General features: G+C 43.6%; 1 protein-coding gene across 1 annotated transcript in view; it reads left to right on the top strand.

Moving 5' to 3' along the window:
* The window catches only part of rab3gap1 (RAB3 GTPase activating protein subunit 1), a 110,813-nt gene that overhangs the window by 49,013 nt on the left and 46,583 nt on the right, over positions 1 to 15,217 (top strand). Inside the window, exons 17-18 of the mRNA XM_080412633.1 lie at positions 3,844 to 4,224; positions 13,754 to 13,891. Coding sequence (XP_080268759.1) covers positions 3,844 to 4,224; positions 13,754 to 13,891 — 519 coding nt within the window. The remainder of the gene's footprint in view (positions 1 to 3,843; positions 4,225 to 13,753; positions 13,892 to 15,217) is intronic.

The raw sequence follows: 15,217 nt of genomic DNA, 5'->3' as shown, positions 1-15,217 counted from the left end.
CTGGAACATGTTTTGAGATGGGGGGTCCGTGGCCTTGGCATGAAAAGGTTTTGTTCCAGGGACCCCCAGAAACAAAGTTTTGAGTTAATAATATATAGGCTATGGCTAAAAATCTAAAATGACACACAGATGCGTTCCCGGTCTTAATGGGTTAATAAGCTTCTGCTGTCTATGTAAGGTTCACGTCGCAAAGTCTCAAAACACGACAGAGCAGCTTGCGGGGGACTTTGATAAAGACGGCCATAATCCCTGGCTAGCGGGGACAATAGCCACATGAAAGCCGCAGAGAGCTCAGGAGTCGACTCCAATCTTTTTCCACGGCTGGTCCCTAAAAGACAACCGAAGACACTGTTTTCCCTGTTGGGGCTCTTTTCACTCTCCCTCTATGAGGGTAGCTTGCATTTTGTTGACTCACCTTTAAGATTCAAGAGGGTTTATCTCTCAATCACTCAAACTGGTACTTGACACGAAAGTTTATTTTTATTTTTTACTCTTTACCCGCTTTTCTCCCCAATTTAGTCGTTATGCCAGTCTCAGTGCTGATAGCGTTATTTGACAATAATGTTTTTGTGCCACGGACCCCCATAAAAGATTTGTGTTGTTTTTATTTTATCAAGATTAACTAACCCTAACCCATAAATGATTAAAAAAATTATAAATCCCACATTTTAATACATGTTTCAGCCCGTAGCGGCCCATAAATGATGGCCAATTTGAACTGAGAAGTTTTGTTTTTTCTTTTTTCTTTAGTAATATTTTCTTCTGATAAGTGGAACGAGCTGTATGTGTCACCAGTCATGGGCGGGATTTCTAAACTTTGTGTCCAATCAGATTAATTGTTTATGGGAAGGGAACGACTTGAGCTCAATTTATTATACGTACTGTAAAAATTCAAAAAGCAACACACTAGCACAACATTGCTCCAATTCCCTCGCTGTTCACTCTCATTTAATTATAATTGAACGTGATCAGGATGAGCTGAGAGGGGAGAGAGGGGAGGGGGGGAGGGGCGAGCTTTAAACCACCGTACATATCAGATAGCAGATGGTCACAGAGAGAAGAATCGACGTCTTCCCACACGCAATTATGCTGCTATCTGAAAATGGAGGCTTGAGCGTAACGCGTGCTGAAACGTCGTCAAGTACACGACGATTACTCGAATCATCTCACTTTCACATGAAGAGTATTCGCGGAGGGCAGGGGGGGGGGGGTGGGTTGTGTTTGCAGCAGTGGTGTAAAGTAACTAAGTACATTTACTCAAGGACTGTACTTAAGTACAATTTTGAGGTACTTTTACTTTACTGGAGACGAGTATTTCCAATTTTCAGTACTACATCTCAGAAGCAAATGTTATACTTTTACTCCACTACAGTTATTTGAAAACTTTAGTTACTAGTTACTTTGCAGATATAAATTATTACATTATTAAACATACATTTACCACTTTAGCCCTATTTTATACCTAGGCTATTTGAAAATAGACGATCTACAAGCTCACAACGCGTCGCATCGCGACACGTTGTGAGCTTGTAGATCTGCTATTTTCAAACATTTTAGTACTTTTACTCTTGGTACTTTAAGTACATTTTGATACAAATACTTTTGTAACAGAGTACTTCTACATTGCAGTGTTGATACTTTTACTTAAGTAAAACATTTTAGTACTTTTTCCACCACTGCAGTCAACGTTCCACATTCATTGTATCCAGGTTTACATAAACGAGCCCAAAAGCGAGCACATCATCAATAACAATGTTGGTAGTTTTGATAAGATTTATGTGGAGTTTGGGAGGGTATTATCTGTCTGTGTTGTTGGTTTCCCCCGAAAGTGCGTCCCCCCTCCCACCCTGCGGCCAGTTCTCAGCGAGAGCCATAAAGACCGTTGCGATTCAGCCACCCACAGCCTCACCTCTGGGAGAGATAGAACGATACAGCTAATAAAGACATCCAGAAACGAGGCAGCAGCAGGAGGAGAGGGAGGTATAATATCTCTGTGGAAACGTGGGAAGGGCTGTGAGAAGGAGGGGATGGAGAGGGGGGGGGGGGTTGGGGGGACGCTTTATCTGCAATCATCTCAATAAACGAGAAGACGCCCAGGCAGACACAGAGCTGAGAGAGTCCCTGGCTGGCTCATGCACTCAACCTGGCTCTCTCTCTCTCTCACACTATATTGCTTCTCCTCCTTCTCTCTCTCTTTCTTTCTCACTCTTTCTGTCTCATAACAGTGGTGGGGAAAAAGTACTCAAATGGTTTACTTAAGTAAAAGTATCAATACCGCAATGTTAGAAGTACTCTGTTACAAGTAAAAGTCGGGAATTCAAAATGTTACCCGAGTAAAAGTACAAAAGTATTGGCATCAAGATATCCTTCAAGTGCCAAAAGTAAAAGCACTCTAATGTTTGAAAATAGCAGATCTACAAGCTCACAACGCGTCGCGGTGCGATGCGTTGTGAGCTTATAGATCGGCTATTTTCAAATAGCCTATGTATGAAATAGGGCTAAAGTGGTTAATGTATGTTTTATAATGTAATAATTTATATCTGCAAAGTAACTAGTAACTAAAGTTTTCAAATAGTTGTAGTGGAGTAAAAGTACAATATTTGCCTCTGAGATGTAGTGGAGTAGAAGTAAAACTATTGGAAATTGGAAATACTCAAGTAAAGTACAAATACCTCAAAATTGTACTTAAGTGCAGTACTTAAGTAAATGTACTTAGTTACTTTCCACCGCTGTCGCACAGTGCACCCTCCCTTATCACCCCCCCCCCCCCCTCTCTCTCTCATTCTCTCCCTCTACGCCTCAATCTCTGCCTCGTCTCTGCTTATCTGTCATATATCAGTCTAGGCAGAGGGGAAGTGAATCTTATTCTCGGTAATGAAGCAAGCCTGCGCTGGCCCCACGGAGTTCACTGTTTAACGGGAGAGATGGGCTTATAGAGTGGACATACATCTCAGTAATTATGAGGAATGGGCTAGCATGAGGAGGAACCGTTTCGTGCATGATGAAAAGTCTGCTGTATTTATATTCAAAGACACAAAAATGTGTGTGTGCCGTACACACACACACACACACATGCACGCACACACACACACGCGCACACACACACACACACACACACACACACACACACACACACACACACACACACACACACACACACACACACACACACACACACACACACACACACACACACACACACACACACACACACACACACACAAAAAACTGCAAACGTGGTCTTAACCCATTAATACCGGGAACGCATCCAAGCATACACGCATCCAAGCATACACGCATACACAGAGTGCCGCGCTACAAGCTTGTAGATCTGCTATTTTTGAAAAATTGTCAAAATGTGTGCAAATCTTTGAATATATATATATATATATATATATATATTTTTTTTTTAAAGCGACCGTTTGTAACTCAAATCTTTGCTTTTGGGGGTCCCTAGAACAAAATATTTGAGATGGGGGTCCGCGGCCAAATACATATCATTTTGGGTGGTCCTTGACATGAAAAAGTTTGAGAACCACTGATATAGAAACAATAGTTCTTTCAGAAAACTGTTAGGATTTAGAAGACATTTTGTAGAATCGGCCTCAGGTCTTAATGAGTTAATAGAAGCACGCAGTTGCTAAGCAAGCATATATTCTCTCTGTTACACACACACACACACACACACACACACACACACACACGTGCGTGCCGTGTAGACATGCACTCGCTCACCCTCCTCAAACCTCAGCCTCCCAAAAGGAGGGCCTGTGAGCCCTGCAGCCCCGCAGCCAAACCCCAGCCCTCATCACTCTCTGTCTCTCTCTCTCCGTCGCTCCCCAGATGCTCAACTGCTGCATCGAGCGGAAGCGAGCGAGGGACGAGGCGCGCAAGGCGGCCGAGGGAGGCGGCGGCAAGGAGAGGGAGCGCAAGGTGTCCGGCGGCGCCCGCGAAAACGGCCGCACGGGGAACGTCACAGACGCCAACCGCGAGGCGTCCCCGGGGAAGTCGTGGGACTCCTGGAGCGACAGCGAGGACGGCGAGGACGAGTTCTTCGAGTGCCTGAGCGACCAGGAGGACGCGAAGGACGCCCCGCCCACCGCCGCCGACAGAGAAAAGGCTGAGGGCGGGAAGCTGGCCAGGCCCGAGGGGAGGCTCCACCCCCACGGCAAGCTGACCCTGATGAACTCCTCCACGGAGCCGCTCTTCATCCCCGTCACTCAGGTTAGACACATTCTTTTCAGGAGTAGGTAAGCAGAGAAGTGTGTTAAAGCTGCTGCATCCTCCAAATGAAGTGGAACTGTTTGCAGCTTTGGAAGGTCAATAAGAACAAAATGACGTCATTGAACGAACCAACACTTTCTAAAATCACCGTTACGGCACTGTGTACACAGTGGGCGGGGTCTAACGTTAAGAACGGATCTGCAGTGAGTATGTATTGTTCATTTGGCCAAGACGTGCTGTGGCAGAGGCGATGATTGCAGCGACAGCCCCAGGCAAATAGTTTTTTTTCCCCATTGCAGCTGAAAAGCCCTCAGATCACAGATAGAAAAAAGCCTGCCATGGCTCACTGGAGGGGATTTTTCAGTTAAAACCCTTTAATACACGTTTGAATGACCACGATAAAGACTTTTAATGTAAACCAGCATGTCATGAAACCTTTAGGAAAAGGCCTTAACATAAAAGTAGGTTTTTAGAAGTGATTTAAAAGAAGACACTGATTTTGCTAGCCTCAGATCCTCGGGCAGGGCATTCCAAAAAGCCTGGGTGCCCGGACGCCCGGGAGTGGGGGACTTCCAGGAGAGCCTTACCCCAGGATCTAAGGCAGCGCCCAGGTTCATAGGGGGGGGGGGGGCAGCAAGTCTTTGATGTAGCTGGGGGGCCAGTCCTAGCCTGGTAAACCATCCCCCTTCTGGAAATCTCATTTGCATTTGATTTCAGGATTTGGGTCTGGCCTGAGAGCTTAATCTGGGCGTTTCTGCGTCGTCCTCAAAATGGACTAGCCTATCAGTGATGACTGTATTTCAAAACTTCAAAACGCTCTCAAACTTATTTTTTGTCGCCAAAATGTACTTTCAAGATATTTTTCGGATAGCATTTAGTTGTTTAACTTCATATGTGTGGTCAATTAATCATGACAGAGCCTATTCGAAAATCAAATTTCAGAGAACCGACAGGGTCGGGCAGTGACACGCATGTATCCGTGTAAAGCAACCTATTTTCATCATGGCCCTTTCAAATGTCCCCTTGCTCCTACTACGTTGCTCTGTGGTGGTGGTGGCGGCTGAAGGGGTTGTCAGTCAACGGTACTACTCCCGCCCAGCTCCCTCCCACAGCCAAAAAGCCAAACAGACTCTCATGCCAGACCAACTCCTGAAATCAAATACAAATGAGATTTCCGGGGTAGATTTTCAGTAAAATCTTAAAATCTTTTCTGAATTTAACAGGTAAACCAGTGAAGTGCAGCTAAGATGGGTGTAATGTGATCACAGGTGGCTGTGGAGAGAACACCTACCACACACACACGCTATCCTGGTCATTTGAACAGGTCAACTATAAAAACATCACCAAAAACAACAAAACAAAAGCCCTGTGGCAGAAAGACAAAGCATCCGCTGCACCGTTTCATTTCATTGTTAACCTCATACGATGTGATCCCCAGACCACCTTAACACATCCGTACTCTTCTCCAATTTATGATCACACTTAGGCTAACGATAAATCACTGCTGCATAATCCCCCTAATTGGCTTGAGGGGGGAGTGCGCCGGGCCATGGAACACGACCGCTCCGTCCCAACAAAGATATATATATATCGTCTCTGTCGGGTGGAAACCTCATATGTCCAAAACTGCTACTTTTCGGGATTCAAAATGAACAAAAGTAGCAGATATGCAAGCTCCAAACGTGCCGCTTCGCGCCGCGTTTGGAGCTTGCGGATCTGCTACTTTTGATGCTTTAGGGTGAAGCTGTAGTGTGATCACGTAGGGCGAAATTTATGAAAAAAACACAAAAAAAATATAAAAATATGGAGATAAGATGTTTCTCCCCGACAGCAACGATATATGAAAGTGAGGTTGTCTGGAGCGATCCATCTTGGTACGGCGCTACAGAAGTGACTCCTCCTCCTCCCCCACCCACCGCTGCCAGTGTTGCCAGATACTGCGAGAGAAACAAGCAACCAGGTCTATGAAAACAAGCCCAAAATAAGCATAGATGAATGAAAACGGGCATCAGTCCAACTTTCTTTTCTCATCTTGTTTTAGAGCACTGGTTCTCAACGCTTTTTCATGTCAGAGACCCCTAAATGTATTTGGCCGCGGACCCCTCATCTGAAAACATCCTGTGCCAGGGAGTACAAGATTTGTGTAAAAAAAAAAGATTCCAGATTTTTTCATTTCTTTTAACGTTTTTTTCTAGAGCTGTGAGCGTGTAGATCTGCTATTTTCATAACGAGCCCCAAAGAAAAACCCCCTCCAATATTTACAAGCCCAAAGTCGCTTATAATAACGATAAGACGTGGCAACGCTGACCGCCACGCCGCCAGTGCTGATTATAGCCGGGTAGTAGAGACGCTAGGTGCGTTAGCTGGGAGCTAGCCTGGAGAGATTTGTGACTGCTCTTCCTCCTCATCAATTATAGAGAGCACTGAATGGTAGGGGCTAATGAATGCACAAAACATTGACCCTGCTCAATAATTAACCCATTAAGACCGGGAACGCATCTGTGTCATTTTAAAGATTTCTTTGGCTATTAAAAAAAATAGCAGATCTACAAGCTAGATTTGCTGCTGTATTTTTGGGAAACATCTTGGAAAATGTGTGTAAATACATTTTTAAAGCGAACATTTTTTACTCCAATGTTTGCTTCTGGGGGTCCCTTGAACAAAATAGTTTGAGATGAGGGTCAAAATGTTTTGTTCTAATCTACAAGCTCATAGCACGGCACTCGGTGCCGCACTATGAGCTTGTATATCTGCTATTTTTGAATAGCCAAAGTATAAAATAATTGTTCAAGTGGTTACACAGATGTGTTCCCTGGATTGAATGGGTTAACAGTGGGAGAGGTGAGGAGAGGAGAGGAGAGGGGCTGGGGCCGTCCAAGACACTGTATCTATCCACCACACACACACACACACACACACACACACACACACACACACACACACACACACACACACACACACACACACACACACACACACACACACACACACACACACACACACACACACACACACACACACACACGTACGTTTGTATTACTATACTTGTGAGGACATCTACATTTTAGGAGGGCATTACTGAAAATAGTAGATCTACAAGCTCACAACTAGGCATGTAACGCATGTTCACTCAACTCGCGATACGATTCAAATCATGATACTAAGTTCACAATACGTTTTTTTTTCAAAAAAGAAATCCAGAAAAAAATTACTGAAAAACCTTGAATATTTCTCTTACAAAAATCATGTATTTTATTTTATCCCCTCTAGCCTATATGAAATTAAATAATGCCTTTTTATTCATGAGGTACATACATTAACTGCAAGGTACACATTAAGGCAGTATACTTTTATTCTTTGTAAAATAATAACTTTAAATATATGTTTAAAATGAAATAACTGAATTTTAAAACATATCCCAGATACATTATAAAGAAAACCTCTTCAAATAAACAAACTAGGGCTTAGCCTTTGTTCCAAGCTTGGGATTTACATGTTTTTTTTTTAATCTATGAAACATTCTCACTTCTCAGCATACAGGAACATGCAGAAAAAAACACATTTATGTAATAAGGGAAACTTACAACTGATAGGCTTCTATTGAATGCTTATCTGGAGCGCCTCAGTGCAGCTGCAGAGTTCAATGAATAATAATCTAATTGAATAATTTAACAATTGTATCAGACCGCTCCTTTCAACACAGTTTTTCAGATAGCAAATTTCATTTATATTAATCAATTCATTATTATCTAATCTCTCATTTGCACCTCAGTGCCCTGCAGAGTGTAAATCAGACAACATCATCAGACGGGGAAGGGGGTCCCCTCACTAAACTGTATAGTTTGGGCCATTCGTCAATCAAATAAACATGTTTAGGCCTACATGCTATGCACATTACCCTCTTTATGCAGCGCTAGCGTCTAGTTGTTTAGATTCCATAGTCTGAGAGGACGTTCGGCTGGGTGAACGTAGCCTATTGCACAACTGCAAGTTCAGTGAGTGACGAGGGAACACAGGCAGGAATAGACCAATTATTTGTTTACCAACATTGAGACTGGACGCACAGGTGATTGTTTCATGCAATCAATTCCCAACATATTGTTTCGGGGTGCGCTGGTTTCAGTTCATTCAACCTCCTCTTGTGTGTTGGCTAGTGAGGCGCGTCCTAGCGAGACATGACAGAATGGGTTTCATTTGGTGCCGGTCTGCGCGCGCATACTGGTTCTTATCAGTGTGACGTCGTCTGTTATGGGGTCTATAGTAGGCGGTAAACAAGGAAGGGAGTCTAACTAGATTGCGCCCTCTGCTGTTTGCATCGCACATTTTTTATTTCACCGATTTAAATCGTCTCCAGTTTGAATCGATTTGAATCGTCTCACGATAAATCGTTACATAACCACTCACAACGTGTTGCAGTGCGAAAAAAGTTTAGGCATAAGCGGTAAGGCAGCGCTTAAGCTAGGGCCATAAACGTCTAAACCTAACCCTGTAGCCCCAACATGAATAGTTTCCCAATTGTATGCCTTAAAGGTAGGGTAAGTGATTTGCTTTGGTTAAAATAAGTGTTAAATAGTTCTATATTCTGATAGTACTCATTGCTATAGAGTGTTTGTTCAGTAACAGGAGTCTCCTTGTCTCTACAGCTCTTTATTAAACAGAAAATGCTTTTTTGTTTCAGTTTCAGTTTCATTTCCAATTTTATCCAACCAGGACAGAGAACTCAATCAGGATATAGATTAAACAAGTGAAATTGGAAGTGAAGACACGAAGAAATGAGCAGACAAAATTGGAACTGGAACACTATAAAAATGAAGCTTAACATTTTGTACTTTCTCCTGATTGGCTGAAATTTTGACACCTACCGGAAAATGTATTTTCTGTTTATTAAAGAGCTGGAGAGACGGGGAGACTCCTGTTACTGAACAAACACTCTATAGCAATGATTACTATCAGAATATAGTGCTTTAACCTTTTAACAAAATACTTTTTTTTTAACCAAAAAATATCACTTACCCTACCTTAACTAATTTTTTTTTTTTTTTTTTACCATAAAACAACAATTTTTCTTGGACCAAGGCAATTGTCCTCACAATGTCTTATTTCTCAAATTCTACTATACTTGTGAGGACATTTGGTCTTCACGCATGGAGTGATACAAACACACGCACGCACACACACAACTCTACTACTACTACACACACATCACACACGCAGTCTTCATCGCAAATGTGTGTGTGCAGGCGAGGAGGTTTGGACGCAGTGCCGAGTTAAGAGAGCGGAACGGAGCATTGGATAGAGGAGAGAGAGGGAGATGGAGAGAGGGAGAGGGAGAGGGAGAGAGAGAGAGAGAGAGAGAGAGAGAGAGAGAGAGAGAGAGAGCGAGACGGGGAGAGAAAGGGAGGGCAGGAGATACATGGAGCATGTGAGTGTGAAAGAAACGACCGTCAGCATTTCTGCTGCCGGCCAGACGGTTTCTCCTGGGACTGCTTTAGCTCTCTCTCTCTCCTCTGTGTGTGTGTGTGTGTGTGTGTGTGTGTGTGTGTGTGTGTATGCGTGTGCGTACTGCGCGTGCACGTGCATGGATATATACACACAAAGAAAAATGCGAACAGGCACATTTATGCACACACACACACACACACACACACACACACACACACACACACACACACACACACACACACACACACACACACACACACACACACACACACACACACACACACACACACACACACACACACACTCACTCTCAGAGCCTCTAACTATTTGGATATATCATCATCCAGGGATGTTTGGTATTCTTTAACCCATTCAATCCGGGAAAGCATCTCTGTCATTTAAGATTTCTTTGGCTAAATCTTTAAATATGTATTTTTTTAAAGCGAACATTTGTGAAATATTTTGTGCCAGGGACTCAGTGCCGCGCTATGAGCTTGTAGATCTGCTATTTTTGAATAGCCAAAGAAATCTAAAAATGACACACAGATGCGTCCCGCCGGATTGAATGGGTTAAGATTTGCTCTCGTCCTTTTCCCTTAGCAAAACAACGTCTCTTTTCTTCTGCTCTCTGCTACATCAAACGCAGCGCTTTGGCGCTTTCTCTTCACATCCCCTCCATCTCTCTGCCGTCTCCCCGGCTGTATATCCTTCTCTCTCTCTCGTCCCACCGTCTCTCTTTGGCCCCCATGCAGCATCCATCTATTATCTGTCTGTCTCTCTCTGTCCTCGGATCCATATCTGTCTCCATGTCTTCACACAGACACCGTTCATATTGTCGCTGTTCGTGGGAGAAACCTCTCATCTCCTTATTCTAACTTTTTCCCGTTTTTTTTCGTATATTAGCGCCCTACTTCATACTACAGCATACATGGGCAACTGGCGGCCACGTTTCAAGCTTGTAGATCTGCTACTCTTGATGCTTTTGAATTTGAATCCTGAAAAGTAACAGTTTTGGACATATGAGGTTTCCACCCGACAGAGAGGATATAATGACTCAAGTGCTGCACTACTTCCATCCTCCTTCCCTCTGTCTCCCATTCCGCCTCTCTCTCTCTGTGTTACTAGAGTCCGACCGATGCCAGATCTTTGGGTCCGATTTCGGTGGTGTTCAAAAACAAGAAATGATGACGCAGTCATATTAATACCAGGTTGCTCTCTCTCTCTCTCTCTCTCTCTCTCTCTCTCTCTCTCTCTCTCTCAATAGATCGTATTAAATGAAGAGCTATGTAGCACAAAAGCAAACATACGCACACACAGTTTACAGGTACCGCGCTGCTGGCTGACTCGCACGCGACTTTAAAGCGGGTACCAGCAGGGGGCGGCGTTATCGGCATACGGGTGGCGGGGCGGCGCTGCTGCGGTATGGAGCCTGTTTGATTTACATCGTTATGTCGGAGCAGCATCACTCTTTCATTTATTTCTTATACCAGTAACAGGAACCCTAATGGAATGCAGTACAAGAGTTCAGAGTACAAGAGTTCAGAACAAGCATTGGAGTCAGGGTTAGGAACATGTGTGGACTGTAATAATAGCCGTGGCACTAATGGTGGAGTCATGCCATAAGCTACTACAGAGCAGAGGGTTGAAATGGTATTTTTTTTCATATCCCTAGTTGCATCTCACTTCTCCCTGTGACTTTGACATCCTTTTTACACAGCTCTTTCATCTAAACCTAGTTTTATATGAAAGCCCAAGGCTGTGGTGTGCCCTGTTTCATTCAGAGGCGAGAATAAGGACCAGTTGGTACTGTACAGTACAGTACAGTATGTCGTCGTCATCGATGTCCGGCAGAAACCTTGTGTATCTAGAACGTTGGACAACGGTGGACGTGGGAAATGGAGGAAAAAATAACCTGTGTTCCGAATGGATCCAATGTAGTTATTATTTTCGTTACAAGTTCATGTTAATAGCTTTCAGTGGTTAACCCATTAAAACCGGGAACGCATCTGTGTAACCACTTTAACCATTGGCTATTCAAACATAGCAGATCTACAACGTGCTATAAGCTTGTAGATCTGCTATTCTTTTTTAAATCGTGATAATTTTTTGGCAAATCTTTGAATATATATATGTTTTAAAGTGACATTTTTTAACTCAAATCTATGCTTCTGGGGGGTCCTTGGAACAACATATTTTGAGATGGGGGTCCGCGGCCAAATACATATAATTTTGGTGGTCCTTGACATGAAAAAGTTTGAGAACCACTGATTATAGCAACATAGGTTTTCAAGGGTTAAGATTTAGAAGATATTTTGTAGAATCCCCCAGAAGCAAAGATTTGAGTCACAAATGTTCGCTCTAAAAATATATAAGTGTATATAAGTGCCGCGCTATGAGCTTGTATAGATCTGCTATGTTTTGAAAAGCCAAAGAAATAAAGATGACACAGATGCTTTCCCCGGTCTTAACACCTTTACCGCCGGGCCCGTAGTTCTACGGGCCGTTAAATCCAACGGTTAAGCGCCGAGCCCGTAGTCCTACGGGCTGCGGTCTTTTCGCGCATGCGCGGTCCGGGTGCACTTTCGGAATTTTTTTGATCCACTTCCGTTTCCGGTTTGATGACAGGAAATAGAATTATTTGGGATCCGGTTTCGACGATCACGCCCGCTCCCATTCTACAGACGAAACTGAAACTCAATTCTCTTCCTGTAGTTTTTTCTCCTCGCATTTCACTGTTTAACGTAATCCGCTCTAACTACAGTCATGGAAGTCCGTTTGACATGCGGTCTTCACTGGGAGATACAGGGAGATCTCGCGGACGTAAACAGACCGTTCACGGCTCAATCTTAAGGATTTTAACAAGATCTATGGCGACATGAAAAAAACAAAAAAACAACAAAAACACCTTGGCAGGTGAGTACATTATTATGAGATTAACCTCTGGCGGTGGATGTGTTAAAGGGTTAACTAAAAAGAACCAACATTTTACCCATGAACTGACGGTTTGAGTCAGATCTTCAGGGACAACTCAACTGTTTTTGCCACCTTCGGCATTGTTCTTTATTGGGTTTATTATTATTTATTTATGCATTTATTTTACTTTTATTTACCCCAGGCATGACATTTATGACAACAAGCTCAATATGTAAGGGATAATTAATCAATAATAAAGTTGATTGATTGATTGATTGACTAATGAGGTTCACTGAAATGAAAGAAGATCTTATAAGTATATATGTCTATTGTGTTATCTTAGACATTTTCATTTCAAATGTTTTTTATTGTGATGAAAGAAGATCTTAAGCTATAACTTTGTTCTATTGGCTATTTTTCAGCTATTCGAAAATAGACAATGCGGCGCATTAGAGCTGCTATGGTCATACAATCTTGGCATAATGTTGAGAAAATCTTCTCTTATGGGGGTCGTGTGTGTGTGTGTGTGTGTGTGTGTGTGTGTGTGTGTGTGTGTGTGTGTGTGTGTGTGTGTGTGTGTGTGTGTGTGTGTGTGTGTGTGTGTGTGTGTGTGTGTGTGTGTGTGTGTGTGTGTGTGTGTGTGTGTGTGTGTGGAAGTGCCAATTCTGGACCTCAGTCTGGAAGAGGCATTCCTTACCAAGGTGCTAAAGTAACAACCTCTCAGGGATGCTATTCTACAGCTTGGTTACAAATCTAAACTGCTTTTTGGAACCCTCAGTAATTACCATAAATGAGTTGTAAGAGGCCTGCAGATTGCAGGAATGCCCAATAAGCCAAGAGCTAAGGCATTGGCTACATTCTGTTCAAAGTCTGTGATAATTGGCAGTCGCCACATATGGAGGAGACGATGTTTAGTATATGTTTTATACTAAAATAATTTATATCTGAAGTAACTAGTAACCAAAATAATTGTAGTGGAATAAAAGTACAATATTTGCCTCTGAGATGTAGTGGAGTAGAAGTAAAAGTATTGAAAATTGGAAATACTCCAGTAAAGGAAAAAAAAAAAGTACAGTACTTGAGTAGGCCTAAATGTACTTAGTTACACTGGCTTTGTGTACCCGTGATCTGTATCCTGAAACACTTGTGTGTGTGTGTGTGTGTGTGTGTGCAGGAGCCCGCTCCCATGACCGAGGACCTCCTGGAGGAGCAGTCGGAGGTGCTGGCCAAGCTGGGCACCTCAGCCGAGGGTGCCCACCTCCGTGCCCGCATGCAGAGTGCCTGTCTGCTGTCGGACATGGAGTCCTTTAAGGTGAGACACACACACACACGTGTGGCATGCATGTTACGACAGGCCAGACAGAAGGTACACCTCAATCTAGGAATTCTGACATTGAGACGGCTGCATATAAGTTCAAAATTGCCTTGTACACATACACACACACACACACACACACACACACACACACACACACACACACACACACACACACACACACACACACACGTACATGGAATAAAGTGGACTGCCACTCACCTTAATGTGGACGCGTGTCATTCTAGGCACTGACACACACACACACACACACACACACACACACACACACACACACACACACACACACACACACACACACACACACACACACACACACACACACACACATACATGGAATAAAGTGGACTGCCACTCACCTTAATGTGGACGTGTGTCATTCTAGGCACTGACACAGACACACACACACACACACACACACACACACACACACACTGAGGTAGACTCGCACATTCTGAAAGGGCACAGAAGTGCGTCATTATAGTCAGTGATAGACACACACACACTCTCACAAACACCCACTCACTTCAATGTAGGTCGTAGGCATGCGCCATTACATTCCCTGATAGACAGATGCAGACACTCTCAGACCCAGCATAGGTGCACCAGACACCCAGCCTGGTGACAATGGGCACAGGAAGCCCATTAGTGCGGCGGGGGGGGGGGCTCTCAGTCTACGTGTCAGACCGGAGAGTCCTCGGATTAGATTGAGTCCGCCTCCTCCCGACGCCCAGTGTCAGGCCACAGTCATAGCAATTGAATGAACATGCCCGGCTCGCTCGGAAGGATTGATGACGTATGCATGGGAGCAGAGTGTTGGGGGGGGAAAGGTCACCCGGAGATGCAGTTAAAAAGTTGCCCGTCGTTCCTCTGTGTCTCCTCCTCTTTATCAAAGTACCGGAGTTCCCATGCTCTGGTTTTTGTGGCAACAGAGTAGAGCCCTGCGTTGGGATTGGGATGCCACACAAATCTCACCATGAGATGGGTGGTGTTTAGGCCCCATTGTGACTGCAGTCAAATCCAGTCAAACCAGCAGTGGTGGAAAAAGTACTCAAATGTTTTACTTAAGTGAAAGTATCAATACTGCACTGTAGAAGTACTCTGTTACAAGTAAAAGTCCGGAATTCTAAATTTACTTGAGTAAAAGTACAGAAGTATTGGCATCAAAATGTACTTAAAGTACCAAAAGTAAAAGTACAAAAATGTTGAAAATAGCCGATCTACAAGCTCACAACGCGTCGCGACGCGTTGTGAGCTTGTAGATCTGCTATTTTCAAATAGCCTATGTATAAAATAGGGCTA

Source organism: Gymnoscopelus braueri (assembly GCF_963280865.1).
Source record: "Gymnoscopelus braueri genome assembly, chromosome: 18".
NCBI classification, from domain to species: Eukaryota; Metazoa; Chordata; class Actinopteri; order Myctophiformes; family Myctophidae; genus Gymnoscopelus; species Gymnoscopelus braueri.
Note: the sequence above shows the minus strand (reverse complement) of the source record. Positions and strands in the feature narration are given on the sequence as shown.